A 23,828-nucleotide genomic window follows, 5' to 3' on the forward strand; every position below is an offset into this window, starting at 1 on the left:
TCCCATAGATAAGTTAAAGATTACCTTGAGTTTACTTAAATCCAGTACAGAAACATCAAAGCATATATCCTTTCAGCCTATTTACTAGTCTTTTGATTTCAGATTCAAAAAGGAAAGGTCCATGGGAGCATAGATGTTGGACTTTCAGTCATGTCAATTAAAAAGAAAGCCCGAAGAATAGACCTTGACACGGAAGAGCATATCTATCATTTGAAGGTAAAATCACTTTTCAACAGTTTCTCTGCCATTATCAGGGGAAATCATTTGCCTACACCAGTGGTAGGCAGGAGACTGATTTTACAGTTACCTTCTCCTCTTGTTCATTGTTTTAGGTGAAATCCCAGGACTGGTTTGATGCATGGGTCTCGAAACTGCGACATCACCGGTTGTATCGTCAGAATGAAATTGTGAGATCACCAAGAGATGCTAGTTTTCATATATTTCCTTCAACTTCCACAGCTGAATCCTCACCAGCTGCTAATGTTTCTGTAGTGGATGGAAGGGTATGACTTTGTTCTATAAAAATCAGCCTGAAAATCGCTTAGAAAATTATGCAGATTTTGGCCAGGCATGATCACTCATGCCTATAATCCCAGCCCTTTGGGAGGCCAAGGTGGGCAGATAAATGAGGGTCAGGAGTTCAACACCAGCCTGGACAACATGGTGAAACCCCGTCTCTACTAAAAACACAAAAATTAGTTGGGTGTGATGGCATGCATCTGTAATCCCAGCTACTCAGGAGTCTGAGGCACAAAAATTGCTTGAACCCAGGAGGTGGAGGTTGCAGTAAGCCAAGATCATGCCACTGCTCTCCAGCCTGGGCAATAGAACAAGACTGCATCTCAAAGAAAAAAAAAAGAAAATTGTGCAAATGTATAACTGAATCTCATTTGGGAAAACCAGAAGGAGGAGGTTTGCTTTGTAAACTAATACTCAGAAGACAACAGTAACATTTGGCATGAAAGTTAATCGCAAGTATAAATTAGGCAGAAATGTGGATCACCGAAAGAATTAGCAGTTATTTTTCCCATTTATGAACAGATTACCTTCTGACTTCATGTGGCTTTGTAGGACTGTTTGGAAGTAAAGTAAACGTCTATGTAATCAACATTCAGAAATCAGGTGCCCTCCTGGATGGTAATAAGAAGACCTCAAAGTCTTGACTTCAAAGTATCTTGACCTCTAATATATATGTGACCCATTGAGAGGCTATTAAATTTCCCCATGAAGTTAGTACAAGTGAGCTCAAGAATGTGACAGTAATATAAGTAATAGCCTAGTTAAGTGATCAGGCTCTGTGTTACAAATAACTAAAGTTCACAAACAGTGAAAAAATTTGTCCAGAAGTGACATAGCCCTTAAACAGCTGAGCCAGGATCTGAGCCCACATGTGTTTCCAAAATCATTGCCCTTTCCATTTTACCAGGTGCCAGACTAAGGGAGGCTGACCTTGTTCTTTGGACTGAAATAAGAGTTCACTTCTTTGTTGATGAAAAGCTAGAGATGTTGTTTGTTTAAAAAAATTAAGGTTAAGTCAACAGACAGAAACAGCTGTTTCTGCTTTGTATTCAATAATTGAGTTTCCTGAAACCTAACCCATTGCACTGCCCAGGGGTGCTCCAGTTTCACACTTGGCACCTGAAATTGAGGGCAGAGAGGGTGAGGAAGCTGACTGCCACAGTACATTGTGTTCAAAAACGTTCCAGTGAAGATTCTGCTTTTCTTTGTTTGCTTACGCAGGAATGTATGCCTTACATATATACAATGTTCCTTTGCAAACGTTTGAAAAACCTCATAGAATAACTGCAATCCTAACCAAATCAGATTAAATGAAACTACTGTATTCAGTTTTTGTTATTTTAATGGTAATTTTTATTAGATCCTATTAATTATGTTAAAATTATCCCGAACCTTACATTTTTTCTTTTTTTTTTGAGACAAAGTCTCACTCTGTCACCAGGCTGGAGTGCAGTGGTATGATTTTGGCTCACTGCAACCTCCTCCTCCTGAGTTCAATCGATTCTCCTTCGTCAGCCTTCTGAGTAAGCTGGGATTACAGGTGCCCACCACCACACCCAGCTAATTTTTAGTAGACACAGGGTTTTGCCATGTTGGCCATGCCAGTCTCAAACTCCCAACCTCAAGTGATCTGCCCACCTCAGCCTCCCAAAGTGCTGGGATTACAGGCATGAGCCACCACACCCAGCCTTAAGCTTTATATTATTCCATTCTGGTTGCAGGCTTGCCAAGGACTATTTAATTATCTTTCTTCTAGGAATAGGGTGTTGGATTAACCGTAATACCAACCAGTTCTGAAATAAAAAAGGAAACGAACCAGCTGGTCAGGGCATCAGGAAGATGGGAACTGACAGATGTCCAAGATAGTGTCAAGTTTCTCTGGCCTCCTGTGTTCTCACCAGGGGGTAGACTGATTCCTAGAGTTAGTCCATATTAAATGAGAAATGTATTCCAAATGGATCTTTTAAAAATACAAATTTTTAATTCTTTGGTTTCTGCCTACATCATTGGCACAGAGTATTGGTGAAAATATGTTATTTTCATTTCATGTTATTAATTAAATAACTTGGGTAGTATCTGAGAATAGAAGACTAAAATCAAATCCTCCCCAGTGTTTGCCTTGGAATAAGAAAGCTCTTCAGCTCTAGTTTTCAAAACAGATCTATTGCTCTGGTTAATGACATACCTCTAAGATCTACTCAGTGAAAGATTTCCATTACATTTATCAAAATGCAGTAAAGAGTGAAAAGAGCTTTTTATCACTTTGCCTGCCTTCTAAGTATCAAATTATGAGACTTCTGAGTGTTAATTGGTTTGTGGCCCTCTGTGGGTAATAAATAAGCCTGGGTTTGCTAAGAATGTGCATCAGTCACTTTGTAATGATTTAGAAGAGACACAATTCAGTTGTAATTGAATATTAAAGTCAACTATGAAGTTTTTAAATAATTTTTTAAGAAATAAGTTTCTTTTTCTCACTGTTTTCCGCAGTCACCTTAGTATCTATATACTTAATACAACTTTCACTTATTTCACATAAAATTTTTAATGAAAAGTCTGTAGATAATAACTTTAGTGGAAAGCTGTAGGTAATAACTTGCTAAGACTGCCTTTTTTATAAATAATTTTCATTATGAATTCAAGGCATGGCAAGGTTGCTTACTGGTGGATGATGTCTTTAGGAATCACGTGTGATTGAGGATACCTTGAGTCATAGGGTACAGGAAACTTTTGCAAAGGAAAGACCTTAAATCATGAGTTAAGAGTACTGCCGTAAGGACACTGCACATACAACTTATTAAAAATTATTGGGAATTTGAGTTGGCAGGTCCTTGTGATTATGAGATACGATGCACTTAAATGTTGTCCCTTTCATTGAATGATGGAGATGGCAACTTAATGAGAGATTGTTGTTTAGTAATGTTGCCCTCACTGAGCACAAACCACATTTAGCCAAGAGGCTTCTTCAATGTTTTGAGTGTGCATTTTCTTCCTATCTTTGTTAATACAGCTTTGAGGATACTTGTATTTTTTTAATAATTGAAATGTACCATTTCATAACCACACAATGCGTCTGTTTTTGTTTACCGTAGATGCAACCAAACAACTTTCCATGGCAGTCCCCTTTACCATGCAGCAATAGCCTCCCAGCAACCTGCACGACCGGCCAGAGTAAAGTGGCAGCCTGGTTACAGGACTCGGAAGAGATGGACAGGTGTGCAGAAGGTTAGTTCTTACCTAGTGTGGCCTAAGTGTAAGCCAAAACCAAACAAGAAACAAAACCTAAAGATGCGAATTGGGAGTGCTACATCTTTTCCTCTGATTACCTTGATTGCCTTGGCCTTTCCTTGCTCTTTTTCTCCTCCTTGTTTTTTTTTTTTTTTTAATTAAATCCAAATTATATTAAGCATTTCAAGTTACATACTTCACATTTCTATAATGGAATGGAATCATTTTGGAACTGGAAAAATGGTGTAAACACTGATATCCCTTAAAACGTCAATATTATAAAGAAAATTCTTCTGCAAACCACATCTCCATTATATGACAAGACTAGGTATTATCTACACCTTCACTTTGGCAATAACTGTTTCCTAAAATAATGAAAAAGATGATTTTGCTATTTTAGTTCATTGAAAATGAGATTCTATCTTTAAAGTTCAGAAAAAGCTGCATTTAGATGAACTATGTTTACCAAAAAAAAAAAAAAAAGCACAGAGTGTCTAATCAAAGCAAAGGAAATCATTTTGAAAATAAAGAGAAAAAAAGCTATCATTTTTGGTTAGGGATTTCCAGTAGTAAGTTAAAATCTCAGGAGAGGAATCGATAGCACTACAAACAATGTGTTCACATTCCAAGTCCTTAACACTAACTTCTCAGAAAGGAAGTTTTCATCACCTCTGAAAATGAATTCAATGTAATTTTATTAAGAGCAGTAAATCTAGACCTTCCTCTAATGACAATCCAATAATCCACCCTCACTGTCATAAAAAAAAGTCAATCCCAAAATTAGGAGTAATTAGCCTGAGTTATTATAAATGTGGCTCTACAGTCTGAAATTTAATGGCATCTTTTGTCCAAGTCTTATTTCCATGTTAGTCTCATGACTATAATACTATAGTGCTAGCCCTGTAGTATTTACTACAATGCGGTAATCAAAAATATCTGAAAAAAAAAATTCCTGAACCTTGAGAAATAGTACATCCAACCACTTCTATAAAAATAGGAGCCACACAAAGATCTAAGAGAGTGCTGCCTGCCCAGATCCAGAATAGAGGTACTTAACCTTTGCTTTCCAGTTTAGTTGTCAAAGGGTGGTATGAACAAAATGCTGAGTGTCACACTGGCATTACAAAAAGGCCCAAAATTTTGAGTTTTTAACATTTTCCCCTTGTTTTTATTTCTATGTGCCAGCTCCTGCTCTGTGCCATGAATCGGGCTCCTTACCTGCCAGTGTTCCTGCACCCTCACAGCAGTTGAATGTGGTTCTTGCCTTTCCCCTAACTTCTCTTCAGCCTTCTCTCCTTGTCTCTTCACCAGTTCCTTCTGGCTTCTGTAGCCCCTGGACCCTGGGGCAGCCACACAGAGGAGTGGACCCCCAAGGACAGCCCACTCTGCCCACAGCCCCAGAATATTTGCTCTGCCCTCCTCACTATGTCACTTCCGCGGCTGCCTTCTCTACTGCTCATCTTCCCACAGAGCAGATGTATGTTTCCTGACATCTCAGCAATAAATGGCAAAGTTCTAAAATGCTGCATCTTGTATCCATAGTTACCTATTAGTGTGCTTCAGTATTCTGAACCAATACCCGATTCCCTCACACTGCCATCTCTGAGCCTCTTCATCTCTTCTTACGTTCACCTTGTTTATAATTAGCCAGAGCACAATGGTTCAGACTTTATCTACAGACCATTTCCATTCTATGAGGCAGTTTTCCTTTGACCTTCAAAACTGAGAAAAAACAAGGGCAATGCAGAGAATGTTTAATAAGGCTCAATTTGTTTATTTTTTTAGATGCTCCTAAGATGATATTGGGTCTAATTTTTTAAAATTATTTTTTCTTATAAAAATATAATAAAAGTAGATATTAGATCACTTTTTTGTGTTCTCACTTAAAAAAAATAAAATTTAGTGATCTATGTTAGTCCTCCAACCAAAAGAACTTTTTTTCCTCTACCAGCATGTGAACTCAAAATATGCAGCATTTTTGTCATTTTTGTCAGCCTTCTGAGACACTCACATCCCAGACTTTACCTTTATGTGAAAGTATAATTTAAGAGGGATTTGGCTGGGTGCGGTGGCTCATGCCTGTAATCCCAGCACTGTGGGAAGCCAAGATAGGCAGATCACTTGAGGTCAGGAGTTCGAGACCAGCCCGGCCAACATGGTGAAAATTTGTCTCAACTACAAATACCAAAATTAGCTGGGCATGGTGGTGTGCCTCTGTAATCCCAGCTACCCAGGAGGCTGAGGCAGGAGAATTGCTGGAACCTGGCAGACAGAGGGTACAGTGAGCCAATGTCACTCCACTATACTCCAGCCTGGGTGGCAGAGCAAGACTCCATCTCAAAAAAAAAAAAAGAGAGAGAGATTTTATAATCATTAGATATGTCCACTGACATTCCGTTAAAACAGTTTTACTTGGATGTATTTTTAAAACACTCAGACTTTGAGTATATTAACTTCAGGTTGAACAAAAAAGCCAAGCCTCACTTTCTTAAACTCTTCCCCTCAGCAGTGATGGTAGACACTGTAGCCTCTCCAACTTCTGCAGCCTCGAAACTCACTTCTTACACACCTCTTCCAACTTCTTACACATATTGTGGCATTTCAGCTGGCTGCTTACATTTCAGAAAAGATCAAGTCCATGTAATAGTACAATATCCACTTCTTTGATCCAAAGGTTTAGATGTTGGCTTTTATACCAAGTAGCCTCAGGCTGCTGGGAGGTCGTGCTTGTCTTCCTGTCTATTTCAAAATACCTCTGTGGCCCATCCCTTGTACCCTCCCTCTGGAGTTGGGGATGCTCCTCCTCCTCCCCATCCTGACTACTCTACCTCCTGCCTTTCTGTTTTCTGTCAGGATTTAGTGCAATAATCAGCTCCTCTCTTGGGGATAACTACAGACCTTCTTGCTTCACTAGTTGTTGCTCTCTGCGCACAGACTCCAGATTCTCTTTCATAACTGGACTCTTTTCCTTTTCATTTTATGGAAAAGCATTTTTGATAGCAGAAAGCCAACTGATTTCTGCTCTGTTCTCAGGCCTCATTCTCTAACCTGCCCTGCACAACCTTTTATCAGCCTCCTTCCTTGAGTCCCATGAAGTTTTCCTTTTTCTCCTCTCCCTCATTGGGATTCCCTCTGGCCAACCTTGGTTGTAGAGATGATCAAGATTCAGTGTTACCCTTTCTGCTTCCATAATGGTAACTACAGTTTATTCACTGATCATTGTGAGCCAAGCCAAGACCTTACATGTATGGTTTTGTGTAAATCTTCACAATGTACGAAATGGGCATTATGTACCCTATAATTTCACAGATAGGAAAACCACAGCTCAGACAGGTCAAGTAACTTGTCCATGTTACACAGCAAGTATGCAGCAGAAGTGGAGGGCTTAGCCAAGCCAACCTGATTTTACTAACTCTTTTCTGTGCTTTGGAGATGTCAGGCATGCTTGTAACTTCAACTGAAGTCTATTTTGGTGATGTTAGTGGTTGTGGTGGTCATGATGATGATGGTACTGGTAATGATGCTGGTGGGCTGGTGGCAGTGGTGGTAGTAGAGGTAGTAGGCTGGTGATAGAGGTGGTGGTGATGAGATGGTGATGGTGGTGGTAACGATGGTGGTGGTGGTGGAGGAAGTGGTGCTTTCTCTTTTAAGTCTGTTGATGACCTCAAACCACAGTATCTTTTTTCTGAAACTCATATGTACTTTTTTTGTGTATACTAACCATTTGACAATAGAGCCCCTAATATTGAAATTGGTTGCATTTCAAAAGTAATATTTCTTGATTATTTCATTGGTTGAATATTTTATTGATTGTCTTTCAAAAGGGGTAACAGCTTATTGAACCTGCAGTGTAGTTTAGTTTAAATACTAATACTTAAGTAGCTGGCTATTCGTAGATACTCACATTATCTCAGTCCAAATCTTCTCAAGTATATAAGGGAATTGCTTGGTTCTTAGAATGCATTTTTTTCCAGAGAGATAAATATTAAATTAGTATCATAGAGGCCATTTTTATATGCCAGTGTATGCCATCATGAAAGATGGACGCATAGTGGTTTGACAACATACAGATTGTTTATTGGGTTCTTTTTTTTTTTAACAGAATGTAAATTCTATGAATCTTAATTGATTACTGTATTTTTTTTTTTTACTTTTTTTTTTAAAGCGAGTCAAATTTAACAGTGGGGGGTTGTATACCAACTTTAGTGACACTAATGTTAATAAGTTCTGATAACCCACTATGATTACTGTATTTCTTATGCTTAGAACTGTACTGGGTACACAGTGTCCTCCCAGTCAGCAGGCACTGATGGATAACTTTGTATATACCCTAATTTACTTAACTCTTTCACAGGAAGATGGTATGTTTCTTTTTGGAGCAAGACAGGGCATGATGGAAAAATAAGTAAACTGTCAGATATTTAAGTTTTAAGTTTTTCACTATTATTTTAAAATCTAGGCAGTCCTCTCTTGGCATAATTTTTCCTTTTCTCAGATTCTAAAATGAGATTTTAACCTTAATTTAATGAAATTCTACAGATTGTTTTGAAGAATATTTTTATTGTCTTTGGAAAAATCTTTGTAATCCTATATAGACACTTAGGCCAAGAGTGAAATCTTGCCAAAGATTTCAGCTCTTTCTTATTGTAAATAACAGAAGTGACAAAGAATGGTGTATCATGGTCCAGGTGAAGGCTCTAGCAGGGTGATGAGACACAGCACAATCAGTATTCCTTAGAGACCATTTCTGGCTTTCATAGAACCTTCTCATCTACCATTTTAGTAAATAGGTAGCAGAGCTAAATATTATTATCACCGTTTGACAGGTAAGGAAACTGCAACTGAAAAATCTAAATTGATGTCTCCTTACACTTAGTTTTGACTCCTTGGCCTTAAATTGAATTATTTACGAAGTTCTGTTTTCATTTATTAGAAAAAGCATGGATAGAATTTTGATAGTTTTCAGGCCCAATTTCAGATTTCTATGCTTATATAGCACCATTTATTTAGAAGAATCACAATTATTAAGGAGTATGAATGTAATACTTCCTAGATAGAAAGCTCAAAATGAATTTTTTAGCAATTGACCATAAAAATAAGAAAAATGACTCAATATCCCTTTATTCATGTATGTATGCATGTATGTATGTATGTATGTATGTATGTATTTATTTATTTATTTTGAGATGGTGTCTCACTCTGTTGCCCAGACTGGAGTGCAGTGGGGCTATCTTGGCTCACTACAACCTCTCCCTCCTGGGTTTAAGTGATTCTTCTGCTTCAGCCTCCCAAGTAGCTGGAATTACAGGCACCCACATCATGCCTGGCTAACTTTTGTATTTTTGTAGAGGCAGGGATTCACCATGTTGGCCAGGCTGGTCTTGAACTCCTGACTTAAAATGATCCACTTGCCTCAGCCTCCCAAAGTGCTGGGATTCCAGGCCTGAGCTACCGGCCCAGCCTAGTATTCTTGATTATGTTTAATTCCACATATTAAAGATCAGTTTTTTTAAAGAGTGATATTTTATTATATACATCTTTAAATATTCTCTTGTTCTACATGCACCAAAAAAATTTGAAAGAACACTAAAAGTCATTTCTGCATTCTAAATATTAATTCAGACAGAACGAGTTGATGTCCAGGTGACGATGATGTTGCTGGACCAGCGAATACACTTTGAAAATCTGATTTGGTTAAAATAATGTCTCAAAGAAATTTTAAAGTCATTTATTTCAACATTGCTAGTGAGCTAAATTATAGAAAATATGTTTAACTGATTTTGTATTCCATCTGTTTTTCTGAACTTGATTTTAACTCTACCCAAATTCCAGGTACCACCTTCTAACGCATTTTAGAAGAGCATGTAGACAGGCTCCTAACAATGAAACCACAGGCCTGATGAAGTTCACTTGAGTTTGCTTCCCATGTGGCAAAGGCTATCAGAGCAGAAAAGTCATACAATATGACTGAGAATTTCATGGTTTCTACACTAATAGCTGTTAATTTGTAAGCGTGCGCTTTGAAATATAATCAATGGTTTTCAGTTCCACACCAGAGAAGGGTCTGTTTTGTTTCACCTGCCAGTATTTTCATCATATAAACCTGGATCTGCCTAGTCACACTTGCTGTAATTTGCATTGACTCTTTTGTTACCATCACCACTGCCCCCTACCCAATTCTAACATATTTTTATTTCTGATTTCTTATTAGATCTTGCACATTGCCAGTCAAACCTTGTGGAACTTAGCAAACTCCTGCAAAATTTGGAAATACTTCAGAGAACTCAGTCAGCACCTAACTTTACTGACATGCAGGTAAATGTATTCCTGCTGCTGGTAAAAGGACTTAGGATATTAATGTATAATGTTTATTGGGGTATTCTATGAATACATAAGGTAACATTTAAAGATAAATAACTTTAATACAGACATTCATTTGTATTCTGGAGTTATTTTTAATGTTTTTGAATCTCAGTGTCAGTGTGTTAAGATCATTATTTTAAAATGCTTTACATTTAAATACACACTAAGTGGAAGAAATACATTCAATATCTGAGTTATTCTTCTGTGTTTCTGTTTCATTAGAAATGGTAGCTTTGAAGATATGCTTTGGATACTCTCAGAATTATTACTGTCTTTTCATATGGAAAACAGAGCTAGAGATTTTTAATCCTGTATTCATTTTGTTATCAGAAAAATATATTTTATAATTAAGTTCTTATCTCTGCTTTTAATGCCCACTGTGCATCTGATATGCCTTTCTCTCCTGGCTGGTTTGCTTCTAGGGTCTAACAATGATCCTTTACTAACTTGCTGTGCTCTTGTCTATACCTGTATCATCTGTATGAACTTAATAATACTTTGTTGCTTTTAACTATTTGTGTAATGTAGGCTAACTGTGTAGATATTTCAAAGAAAGACAAGCGGGTCACAAGACGATGGAGAACAAAAAGTGTCAGCAAAGATGCAAAAATACAACTGCAGGTACAGATTTTACTTTTCTCTCATTCATGTTTTTATATACTTTTAAAGTACTCATCTTTATATATCAGTTAATGGGAGTTAGATTGAAAGAACAGCTGAATTTCTTTAAAGCCAGCACTTTTCAAACTGTTACATTACCTAAAATAGTGGGAAATCTCTATATTTTTATTACTCTGGGATAAGTGAGAAAGATTTAAAAGAAAGGTTAAAATTACAATATGGGTTCAAAATGGCATTTTCATTCTCCATTACAGCCTTTGAACCATTAAAATATATTTTAACAAAAAGTTACCTTAAAATCTAAACTAAAAATCTAGTGGGTTATAATGAACATTCATTTAAAAATACTAGATTTTAAAAGAGTTCTTTATGTGTCCGCTTTGTTCAAATTTTTTCTATCAAGAAAAAGAGTAGGTGGGTGGTTCAATAGATTAGAAATCAACAAACTCGGATTCTAATCTAATCACTGTGATTTTCTGGCAGTATAATTTTGTATGTTTCTATTAAATTTTCTGAGCTTCCATTTGCTCCTGGGTAAAGTGATAGAATTTATTTAATAAGCTCTGAATTCTCTTTCAACTCTAAAATTCTATGATCCTACAAAAATAGATATTATTTGGCTTTCATCAATAACTTTAAAACCTGAACTAAGTTCTTAATAGCTTATAATAAATGCACTTGAAATTTATTTGAAATAAAATACATATTTGAAATGAGTAAAGTTTTTAAAGTAAGATATTCTTATATTATTGTGTTGCAGTGATTCAAAAATATGGTAAATTATGCCATAAACCATATTACTTTCAGATCTTTAAACTAGAATCTCCATTATTCTCATCCTAGCTGCGTATTATAAATGACCCTTGTCCTGCACAGTCAAGATTAGACTTTATGATTTGGCCTTTTAAAATCATACCACAAATGAATTTATATTCTAATACAAAGGTAGAAAGAACTACTTTTCAAAATTCTTCAGTCCCTTCTGAATAATTAACAAAACAATTCTTCTCTGATTTTGGTGTTATTAATAACATTCTTTGTATCACAATTCTGATGGTGTAAATAACAAACTGTTGCTTTGTTTACTAATCTGATATATTTGAAAATAAATTTTCATAAGCACTAATACCCATGCTTTTTTATTTAGAATGCCCACATTCAATGAACACAACTTTTTGTGTTCCTTTGTTCAGTACATTTCTGTATGTTTTCCCTTCTGTTCATAAAATTAATACTGTAAGGATAGATGTGCCAAGTGATTTTACAAGAATGTTACTTAAAATTGCTTTTGACAGTTTTATTTGTTTTGAACTTGTCAATGTCTAGGTTTGTTTGTTTTAAGCATGGTGTCTACAAATCAAAGCCAAGAAAAATAATTACTTTTATAAGTAAAAGAATCATTTGACCGGGCATGGTGGCTCACACCTGTAATCCTAGCACTTTGGGAAGCCAAGGCAGGCAGATCACCTGAGGTCAGGAGTTCAAGACCAGCCTGGCCAACATGGCAAAACCCTGTCTCTACTAAAAGAACAAAAATTAGCCAGGCGTGGTGGCAGTCCCCTGTAATCCCAGATACTCAGGAGGCTGAGGCAGGAGAATCGCTTGAACCCAGGAGGCGGAGGTTGCAGTGAGCCCAGATTGCGCCACTGCACTCCAGCTTGGGTGACAAAAGTGAAACTCCATCTCAAAAGAAAAAAAAAAAATAATTCCTCTAAATAAAATAATAGAAGAAGGCCTACGTCACAAGAACACATATATTTGTGAATAGATATTGTTTTAATTTTGTGTCTGTAGTGTATGCTGTTGACCACATTCTTGTTCACAGCTCTTTTCTTGGACAGGTAGGTTCTCAGTGATTTGTAGTGCAATGTCCCAGCTACCTTGCTGCATCTAGCTACACTAGAGTCTCCAGATCACTCAGTTTTTTCCCCCAAGGACACAGAATGCAACTGGGGCTATACCACCTAGCCTCAGGCTGTGGTTTTAAATATGCAGAGAAGTTATGAAGATTTTTTTGAGTCATCAGAAGAAAATGTCCAAAAAGCTAGAAAATATTCATTCATACTCCTGCCACATCTTTGGGTGGTTCATGTGTTTTTAAATTTTTATTTATGACATTTTGCCTTGTTTGTGATTTTGCTAAAGAGTAATAAAATGGCCTTTGTAATTCCAGTGTAGTTGTTTTTGAGGGAAACTGAAATCATCTCTTCCCTCAAACACACTCAAAGATAACTTTGCCTTTTTGAAATGGGAGATTTAGTTCCAATTCCAAGAAGAAGCAAATAGACTTAGGGATGGCAGTAAGCTGTTAATCATTCCCAGAAAGACTCCACTTCCACCTGGACTAAACAAAAGGTATCCTAAGGAGAACGCTACAAAATTTGGTCCTATCCCTGGACCCTTTCTGCTTTCCAGGAGCCTCAGGATACTCATTTTCTATTACTGGGAAGTTTCTCCAAGATCCTTCAAAATTCACACTTGGCTGAGGAATCATAAATTCATATAGGATGACTATGACAACATGAAAATCTTTACTCATCAGTATTTTGCCTAGAGGGAGGCATAGCATTTAATTTTACTCTAGTAAATTATAGATACCCACCACTTTCTCCTACCTCATACCCAACTTTTTCCCCTTCTGTTTTCAATGTTTTGATCATGAGAATTCTATCTAATGATGCCAGGTATTTGTTTTGAGTTGTTGCTCATCTCACCACTCAAACTGCCTTCGCTGATGATGCAGCCAAGTTGCAGCCAATGTGAGAGGGTCTCAAGTGGTGAGGGTTCATTTTCTGTCCCCTCTCTTCTTTGTAACTAAGTAAAATAGCCATTGTGAAGGTGCCCAAACCATCCAGTGGTGGCAGTTGTGGTGATTGTTGCTGCTGCTGTTGTAATCATTGTTGTGCCACTGAACTTTGTATTCAGTATTCCATAGTAGTTGTCATTTTGAAAAAAATTATAAAATAAATCATTTTTAAAAGTAAAAATGAAAAACATGTTATACTGGGTGTTTGTGTCGGTTAGATTGTGCTATTGATTTAAATGGGAAGGTTAAGTTCTAGACCGGTATGGCCATGTTTCTACTGGAAGCTGTTGGGGAGCTGGCCTCAGAATTCCATATGGTGTAACTCATGAAGTCAACATTTGTCCTAGAAGGTTCTGTGGAGATTACCTTTTAAAAAAAGGATTTCTTCTTGCCTCCTAAACTTCAAATTTTCTGGTTCGGATAAAAATCTCAGTACCATTATGCAGTAACAGTTTGGCTGTGTTTTAAATAAAGTAAGAGAAAGGCAAGAAGGAAATGATTTTAAAAGAAAGAGCTGTTAGATCTCCTGTGTTGCTGATAATATGAATTAAATACTAGATCCCTGGACATTGAAGGGAATGAGGAATAGTAGAAAGTATATAGTAGCAGACAGATGATCTGATGTTACTCATGTGTAGCTGTCCTGCATCTCACAGATGCTCAAATTACACTGAAGGGCAAAAATAAGTTCTTCCTCCTTTTACTACTTTAAGTAGAAAGGATTTTGTCTAGAAAATTTTTCTGTGGAAAACAGATTATGTATGTATGTGTGTTTATGACAAACATATACGTATATATATGCAGAAGATTTGTAAAGATGGAAAACAAATAAGATTGTAATTTTGGAAATTTTTTAAAGATTTAGACATGGAAAATGTTAAAATATTTTTCTGACATCCCAAAAAGACTAAAGCAGTCCTGCTGTTTCTTCAATTTGGGCTGTTAGGAGATTCTAAGAAAGTATATCTTAATTATTTAGAAATAAAATTATTGCTCATGGTCAGGCAAGGTGGCTCATGCCTGTAATCCCAGCACTTCGGGAAGCCATGGAGGGAGGGTCACTTGAGGCCAGGAGTTCAAGGCAGTGAGCGTGATCGTGCCACAGTCCTCCAGCCTGGGCAACAGAGTGAGACCCTATCTCAAAAAAATAAAAAATGATTGCTCACAACCTTGAGGAATCAGGATCTGTCAGATGAAGGCAAAGTTGAGTGATTAGAAGGAAATATCATGATCCCTTAATCCCATCCGCCAAGAGGAAGAAAACGAAATGAAAGAAAGTGGTAGGATTCTTCTACTGGTTTATGCATAGATGCAGATTACTAAATGAAAACTATCCTGGGCATGGTGGCTCACGCCTGTAATCCCAGCACTTTGAGAAACCAAGGCAGGTGAATCACGAGGTCAAGAGATCAAGACAACCTGAGCAACATGGTGAAACCCCGTCTCTACTAAAAATACAAAAATTAGCCAGGCATGGTGGTGGGTGCCTGTAATCCCAGCTACTCAGGGGGCTGAGGCAGTAGAATCATTTGAACCTGGGAGGCAGAGGTTGCAGTGAGCTGAGATCATGCAAACTTGCACTCTACCCTGGGTGACAGAGCGAGACTCCGTGTCAAAAAAAAAAAGAAAGAAAGAGAGAGAGAGAGAGAGAGAGAGAGAGAGAGCGAAAGAAAGAAAGAGGAAAAGAAAAGAAAACTATGCTTTCAGGTTTTCATAGTTGATTTTTACAGGCATTGTCCTCACCCGCTGAGGAACTCAAGTTTTCTTTTCTGATCTTATGGGGTCTGGCGTCTTCCTTGGAAAATTATTCAACTTGAAAATCCCAATACTATTGCTGATGTGGACTCCCAGATAGTGAGCTGTATAATAGGAGATTAAGAAGAAAGTTGAAGAATCCTCATATGCTTCCCCTTACTTTTTTCTTCCAGTAAGAAATTAAAAAAAGAAAATTCTGTCTGGCCATTAGGAGGCTGTCATTACAGCCTGTTCATTTTAGCCTTCTCACATTAATTAATCAGTTTTTCCTGAATTTACTTTTTCCTTGCTACCATTTATATGAATACCTTTTGACTTCATCTAACATAATATCATATGAATAAAACAGTATGTGTATTTATTTGACCTTAAAATCACAGGCTGTCCACCAGTTTATAATTCCATCTTTGGGGATGTGGGTTATAGTCAACAAATAGAATTCAGGTGTTTGGATAATCTGCAATGAGAATGATGAACATTTCTCATAGTGTGAATGCCCCTGTGACCTCTTTTCGATGCTGATTTAAGAAAAGTCGACTTCAGTTAAAAACTCTCCCTCTCCTTGTCTGATTATTTTTCATCCTCCCATCTTCCATCCTTTCCTCCCCCCTCCTTTATTTTCTCCCCCCTTCTCTTCTCCCATTCACTGTCAGGAAGGGCCACCTGCGAAAGGCCAGTTCAGCACAACTCGGCGCCGGCAGAGGCTAGCGGCAGCAGTGGCTACAACAGTGAGTGGATTTCAATCTCAAGTGGAAGTTTAATAAGAATGAGAACCTGTATACAAGAGTGACCCCCTGTCCTGATGGTGCCACTGGTGTGTGATGGCGTCATCTGTAGCCCACTCATGGGAGCGTAGCTTTCGCATGTTCTCTGGCTGTCTTTGCATGGCAGGAGTCGAACACGGGTATTCCTTTTTACAATGGAGAACTATTATGTAATCTGGTTCTTTTACTATCCATGAAGACATAATTAAAGTCAAATTTGCAATATTGAGTACAGTGCCCCATGATGTGAGCTTTCCTTAAATGATACTGGTTTTTTTGTTTTTTGTTTTTTTACCATACTGATATTGGAACTTTTGCTAACTGATTTCTCTTTTCCTAAGAAAAGTCATGTTACTACAGACATAAATTGTGCTTTTTTTTGTAGCAGTGTGACTATTTGAAAAGGATGTGAGAATAAAGAAATGAGAGGGTAAGAAAAGGTGAATTTTGCTGTCATCTCTAAATGGCTACCCAAGTTAAACTTAGCAAGGGAAAATTGTTTTCTGAAAAGAATATTGATGTGAAAATTAGAAACTATAGTGTGGACCAGAAAAAGACAGTTTAATGGTATTTAATCCATATCTAGAGGTGTTTTTTTTTTTTGTGAAAATAGAATGGATATAAGGAGAGTAGAGAACATATTGAGGTAGAATAAGGCAAATGGATAGTGAAAGACTTGTCCATACAGAATATAAAATAGAGTATCAAAACACAAGAACTCCTTGCTGGATAAAAGTCAGTTATCATATTTATTAAATCATGAGATCCTATGAACTTCTTAAAATCTATATTACTGAGTTTATAGCACTCATAGATGTTAGTTTTTTGGCTATTAGATAATATTTCCTTAATTAACAATAGTCTTGCTGTCACTAAGGATGGAATGTATTTTAAGACTAGAATTGCTGAAAATGCATGAAAAAGTTTTGGCTGCATTACAGGAAAATGGATACTGGTGTGAGGATTGGTGGCTTTCTACTTTATGATTAGTAGTTGGCTCTTGCTTTATATCTGGGCATTTAGCTAGACTGAGAAACAAAATTGCTTTTGATTATGAAATGAACCAGTGACTTGGAATTTATTAGGGAACTGACTCTTAAGCTCACAGTTTTGTAAACATTTGAACAAACAAATTATTGAAATAGCTTTCATGGTCCATGTATATCTTATGCATGTATTCAAATGCAGATGAATAAAGCCCATGACACCGATGTGGTAACAGATTCTGACAATAGATTCGTGTATAATCAGTTAAATATTATTAAAGATAATTTTCCATTTATAAAAATAAGAAATCCACATAGTTATTAGAGAACAACATCTCAGTATGGAAAGGAACAGTCCATCGTTTTATGAAAACACTGTTTCCTGAAGCAATATATATCTAAGATGGCATGCAGAGAAGTGATTCTGTCTTTTCTGTGTTCATTTTTTAAATTGCAGATACATACTAATCTCAGTCAAACTGAGATTAGTACCTATTCGAATAGAATGTGTTTATATTTTTGAAAGTGGGAGTAGAAGAGAAAAAGTTTTTAAAGAAGAAATCATTAATACCCACCTCCCAGGGTAGCTGTGACTATAGAAGTTATGAGAAAAACTTAGTGGCATGCAGTAAGAAAAGCTACTGGCAGCATTTAATAATGTATTCAGGAATAACTAGGGAGACTGGCTTCTCCAGGATCTATAGCTTTGTCTCCATATCAAAACACAGCAACATCTAGCAGATGTTTCAGAAATTTATTCTTGGTGACTCTTAACACTGGCACTCAGAATAGGCAACTCACAACAGCAGCCAGACCCCACAGAATGGGAGACTGGAAAAAGAGAAATACTGGCTCTTCCCCATGGAAGAACACTGAGGATCCCAATGCAGTCACTACCCCCAACGGATCCCTGTACACATAGTGCAGAATAGCAACAGCAGGAGACGTTTCCTACTGGCTCAATGAGTCCTATAAGCATAGTATCTATCTTAGACCTGCTATGTATACTTTCATGTCTACCATTGCTAAATTTCACTGCCAGCAACTTTATTGTCCAACTCATTTTGTTTTTGACTTCTTCATGGACAGGTGTTAAGAGCATCTCCTAATGTCCCCATTCCAACCTTTAGTTCTTACTACCAGAATATTCTAGGATCAGGCTTCCTTCCTGTCACAGGACTTCAATAAAGCCTTCAATTTCTTTCCTGCTCAGGGTAGAAAGGCCAAATTCAGTGTTGAGGGTTCTCAGGTATAAACATGGAGATCTGTAGGCAGCTCCCATTCCAACCATCACTGACGGAGAAACCAGTTACCACTTAGATTTTTAAATCTCATAATATCAAATTGATGAATAAAAAGCTGAGTAAATAAGTCCCCAGGCTGAACAGATATTCAATTAGGGTTAGATTAATGCATCCCAACTTGTATTCTCAACTTCATTTCATGAAGTCCTCAATTAAAATGACCCATTCCACATACCTCTTTTTAACAAAAAAAGATACCAATATATAAACATGTTCAATCAGAAGTATATGAAAATTAGTTCTCAATTTCCTAGGGAACCATCTGATTGCAATTTGAATGGGACATTCAAGTTTCTTTCCCTATGGGTAATATATAAAACCACTTTTACTGTTTTAATAGCCAATTTAAGTTTCCATTATGTTCAAAATATAAATTTGTAACATGTTTTTCTTCTCAGCATCTGACTCCAACATTTAATAGAGATAATAATTTATCTCAGGGGCAAATCTGGGTCCTTCCTGGACTCTCTGGGTTTTCACTGCGTAATGGCCTTGTATACAAGCTCCCCGCCCACCCTCATGACCCCACTCCTTACCCGCTCAAGGAAGAGACTCCTCTTCCACACCATGTGAGTCTTTGGAGAGTTGAGAGCACCTGAATGCAGATAATATCCTTTTCCATGATCCTAAACATCATTACCAAACACCCACATTTATTTTTCTTAATGCTGTTCTAGTTCCTCATATCAGAAAACTGTGTCATTAAATTCTGAAAACTCCCAAATCTACCTATTTTTTTCACTCACAGTCTCTTTCCATGACATCCTAATCTCCAGCAACTTCTCCATGGATTCTGTTTCCCGCAGTTGACTGCTCTTTGTAGATTTAGCATCACCACAATTAGGGTAAGAATTTAGGATAGCAGCGGGTGAGAAGATTGGGGAGGGATAACATTAGGAGAAATACCTAATATAGGTGATAGGGGAATGGATGCAGCAAACCACCATGGCATGTGTATACCTATGTAACAATCCTGCACGACCTGCACATGTACCCCAGGACTTAAAGGATTAAAAAAAAAAAAAAGAATAACAAAGAATTTATTTTCTCACCAGGCACGATGGCTCACGCCTGTAATCCCAGCATTTTGGGAGAATGAGGTGGGCAGATCACAAGGTCAGGAGTTTGAGACCAGCCTTGTCAACATGGTGAAACCCCGTCTCTACTAAAAATACAAAAATTAGCCAGGCTTTGGGGTGCATGTCTGCAATTCCAGCTACTCAGTAGGCTGACACAGGAGAATCACTTGAATCCGGGAGGTGGAGGTTGCAGTGGGCTAAGATCACACTACTCACTGCACTTCAGCCTAGGCAACAGAGTGAGACTCCATCTGAAAAAAAGAAAAAAAAGAGAATTTCCTTTCTTTATCTTGTGACATTCTGCCACATAAATACCATTCCTTTATAGGTATCCTAAACGGTCCTCCATCCTCATTATTATAAAGTTACCTGGACAGGATTCCAGCAAGGTAATGAACCGCAGCACTCCATTTTCTTAATGGCTTATTGGCCACTTCCGGGCTTCAAATCTAGAATAGCCAGAATTTTTGAGCCTGATAATATTGATAAACAAGCTGTTGACATCTCCCAGCCCAGTGTAGCCAAGTTCCCCAAAAAAGATGTGGTAGGGTTTCTTTGATAACTGTAGATACCATATGCTTTAAATAACATATATTAACATGCTTAGTTTAGCTGAATTTGGGGGGAAAGCTTCATGCTCACTTCCTTCCCCAGTAGGTCTTGGATATCTTTTAAGGGAAACAACTCCCTGCCAGGACAATGCTGCATCAGAAGGATGCTTTGTCTCAACTGCCCCAACCTGCCACTCGGGCCAGATATTTTGGTTCTTTCTGTCTCTTCCAAACCTCCTCTAAATCCTCAGAGAGAAGGATTTCCCTCTTTCTCTCACCAAATACGTTAGGAAGTTCAAAGCAAAAAAAAAAAAAAATTAAAAAGAAGAGGTCCTGATGTACATATCCATCAGAGGATAATGGTTCCCTCTTCCCACAGCACGTTCCCTATTAGCTAGGGAGTGTGGATTATCCTTTCAGTTACACAAAATTTCAACCTGTAGTGAGTGTAAAAGTCTGGTTCTTGAAGACAGTTGAATGCACATCTGTGCAGGAGGAATTAGGGAGAAGTTGTTGGGATCTGATTTGCAGGAGGAACTGGTATTTTCCTTTTCCAGAAATGTTTGCCTGACATTCGTAGCGTTCGGGTAAAGCCTTCTTAAACAGGAGCTTTGCCTCCATCTATCAGGAGCCTAGCCCATATCCTAGCCTGGGCAAGGAAGTACCTCTAGCCGTGTGGAAAAAATCTATAGTAATATGACTTTTTCTACTTACTGCTTCTCACTATTGGCCAGTTCATGAGCCATGTACATATATAGAGTTGCATATAAGTTACATACAAAGGTAAACCACGGTGATTTATATAATATATAATTCATTTATTAATATAAATTTTAATAAGTCAATTTCTAAAGTATGAATCTTTTTAAGCCATTACTGTATTTAATATTAAGGCTGATTTGTGTTTTAGTAAGTGAATCTTCCAGTATATGCATCTTTGAATTTTTACAGGTTTAGTAAGATCCTGCTCTAGGCTCAGATAGGGCACACCATAAGAGAAGGTCAGCTGCATCACCGTTCAGATTGCTGTTTTTCTGCCAGTTATTTTTGAGGTGAAAGTATGAGTTCAGAGTTTAAGCTTGCCTGAGATTATGTCTTTTCTTCCTGTCATTCTATATAGTCGTCTCTCTCTGTAACAGTGAAAAACCTGTGAGTCTGTGGCAGTTCTGAACAACAATGGGAAATGAGACTCCCTCTTCCAACTCCAACCGCCTGCAAAATAAATGAGTACTGAGTGTCTCCATGTATATCATCAGAGAGAAATCTATTATTGTGGAGAATGGGAGAGATCTTTTCTGTGTAGGAGAATGTGGAAGAGTGCACTGTTGCTCTTTAATAATTTGTATCTTCCCCTTTCAGGTTCCTTTCAGTGCTACCATGTCACCAGTTCGCTTGCATTCCTCCAACCCCAACCTTTGTGCAGATATTGAATTTCAGACTCCCCCTAGCCACCTCACTGACCCTCTGGAGAGTTCAACAGATTATACAAAGCTGCAGGAAGAATTTTGTCTAATCGCACAGAAAGGTAACAACAAAAATAATGTGTCCTTTAAAGAAGCTCTCTTCTTTGATGAAAGATTATCCTTTGTTCTTTTATCTTTGTCTTTGCAGTAACCGTAGAAAGATTAAATGGTTTGATACAGTTGTTGAAATTCTATATACAAAAATGCAACAGGACATGATGCTTGCCTGTTGGAAGATCATAAGTCACAGGTTTACAGTTTTGACTAAAGAAAAAAAGTGCCATGGAGGTGGGGGATAAAAAAGTTATCGAACGCAATCCAGCAAGATACTGCTACTCAATATTTTTTTGAATGTTCCTTAGTTATCATATAATACGTATTTATTGGTTCTCTTTAGAATCTGTTTGAATATTTCTTTTTATATTAAATAACACTCATTTTTTGGACTTTACAATTTGTGGTCGGGAATTCAGGCAGGGCTCAGCTAAGCAGCGAAGCCTCTGTGCCATGTCCTTGATTACGCCCAGTCACTAGGATTCAGCCGCAGACTGAGCTGGGCTGAAAGACCCAAAGTGGCTTCCCTCCTGTGCCTACCACGTTGGCAGGATGGCTGCAAGGCTGCAACAGCTGTGCCCCCTTCCTCTCCATGGCAGAGCAATCTGAGGGGAAAAAGCCAAAGTTGAAAGTATCATGCTTCCTGATTTAAAATTATATTACAAAGCTATAGTAATCAAACTAGTATGGTATTGGCTTAAAAACAGATACATTGACCACTGGAACATAAAAGAGAGCCCCAAAATAAATCCAAACATATATGATCAACTAATTTTCAACAAGGGCACCAAAAAGACACAATGAGAAAAGGATAATTTGTTTGAGAAAAGGATTTGTTCAATAAAAGGTGCTGAGGAAACTAGATTTCCACATTGAAAAGAATGAAATTGGATATTTATCTTAAACCATACAAAAATGAGCTCAAAATAGATAAAAGCCCTAGGTGTAAGACCTGAAACTATAAAACTCCTACAAAAAGACATAGAGGAAAAAGTTCCTTGACATTGTTCTCGGTGATGGGATTTCTTAGCTATAACACCAAAAATTCCAGCTAAAAATAAAAAATAAATAAATGGAAAAATATAAAACTAGAGAGCTTGTGCAATTTTTTTAAAAAAACAGCTTCTGCACAGAAAACAATCAATAAAATAAAATAATAACCTATAGAATGGGAAAAAAATATTTGCAAACCATGTATCAGATAAGGGGTTAATATCCAGGATGTATGAAGAACTCATACAACACAATAGGAAGAAAACATGTAACCTTTACTTGAGTACAGGAATTTGAGACCAACATGAGCAACATAGTGAGACTCCATCTCTACAAAAAATAAAATTTAAAAATTAACCAGGCATAGTAATGTATGTCTGTAGTCCTAGCTACTCTAGAGGCTGAAGTGAGCAGATCACTTAAGCCCAGGTGTTAGAGGTTACAGTGAGCTATAATCAGGCCACTGCACACCACACTAGACAACAGAGTGAGATCCTATCTCATTAAAAAAATTAAATAAATAAATTTTAAAAATATATATATGACCTGATTTTTAAATGAGAAAGGATCTGAGTAGATACTTCTCCAAAGATGACCAACAAGTACATGAAAAGTTGATCACCGTCACCAATCATTAGGGAAATGCAAATCAAAACTACTATGTGCCACCACCTCACACCTGTTAGGATAGCTACTAAAGAGACGGGACAAGTGTTGGCAAGGGTGTGGAGAAAAGGAAACCTTTATACACTGTTGTTGGGAATATAAATTGGTGCAGCCGTATACACTGGAAAACAGTACAGAGATTCTTAAAAAAAATTAAAACTAGAACTACCATATGACCTAGCAGTCCCTCTTCTTGGCATATACCCACAGGAAATGAAATTTACAATATGGTGGTATTGTAAAGATATCTGCACTCACATGTTCATTGCAGCATTATTCACGATAGCCAAGATGTGGAAACCACCCAGGTATGTTAGTGGACAAATGGATACAGAAACTGTGGCATACACATACACAATGGATTATTATTTGGCCTTTGAAAAGGAAGCGATCCTGCCAATTGCCATAGCATGGATGGGCCTGAAGGACATTATGCTAAGTGAAATAAGCAAGCCTTGGCCAGGCCTGGTGGCTCATGCCTATACTCCCAGCACTTTGGGTGGCCGAGGAGAGCCAATTGCTTGAGGCCAAGAGTTTGAGAGCAGTCTGGCTAACATGGCAAAACCCATCTCTACTAAAATTACAAAAATTAGCCAGGCTGGTGGTGCATGCCTGTAATCCCAGCTGAGGCACACGAATGCTTGAACCCAGGAGGCGGAAGTTGCAGTGAGTGGTTTGC

General features: G+C 37.6%; 1 protein-coding gene across 45 annotated transcripts in view; it reads left to right on the top strand.

The window, feature by feature from the left end:
- The window catches only part of OSBPL6 (oxysterol binding protein like 6), a 209,786-nt gene that overhangs the window by 148,622 nt on the left and 37,336 nt on the right, over window positions 1–23,828 (top strand). For 14 of the 45 annotated variants that reach the window (XM_078327216.1, XM_078327219.1, XM_035304371.3 and 11 more), the window contains 7 exons: window positions 103–216; window positions 333–503; window positions 3,609–3,741; window positions 9,956–10,059; window positions 10,636–10,728; window positions 15,943–16,017; window positions 21,333–21,498. In XM_078327216.1, coding sequence (XP_078183342.1) covers window positions 103–216; window positions 333–503; window positions 3,609–3,741; window positions 9,956–10,059; window positions 10,636–10,728; window positions 15,943–16,017; window positions 21,333–21,498 — 856 coding nt within the window. The remainder of the gene's footprint in view (window positions 1–102; window positions 217–332; window positions 504–3,608; window positions 3,742–9,955; window positions 10,060–10,635; window positions 10,729–15,942; window positions 16,018–21,332; window positions 21,499–23,828) is intronic. The other 31 variants (XM_078327230.1, XM_078327224.1, XM_078327229.1 and 28 more) reach the window with 3 other exon arrangements.

Source organism: Callithrix jacchus, chromosome 6, assembly GCF_049354715.1.
Source record: "Callithrix jacchus isolate 240 chromosome 6, calJac240_pri, whole genome shotgun sequence".
Classification (NCBI taxonomy): domain Eukaryota; kingdom Metazoa; phylum Chordata; class Mammalia; order Primates; family Cebidae; genus Callithrix; species Callithrix jacchus.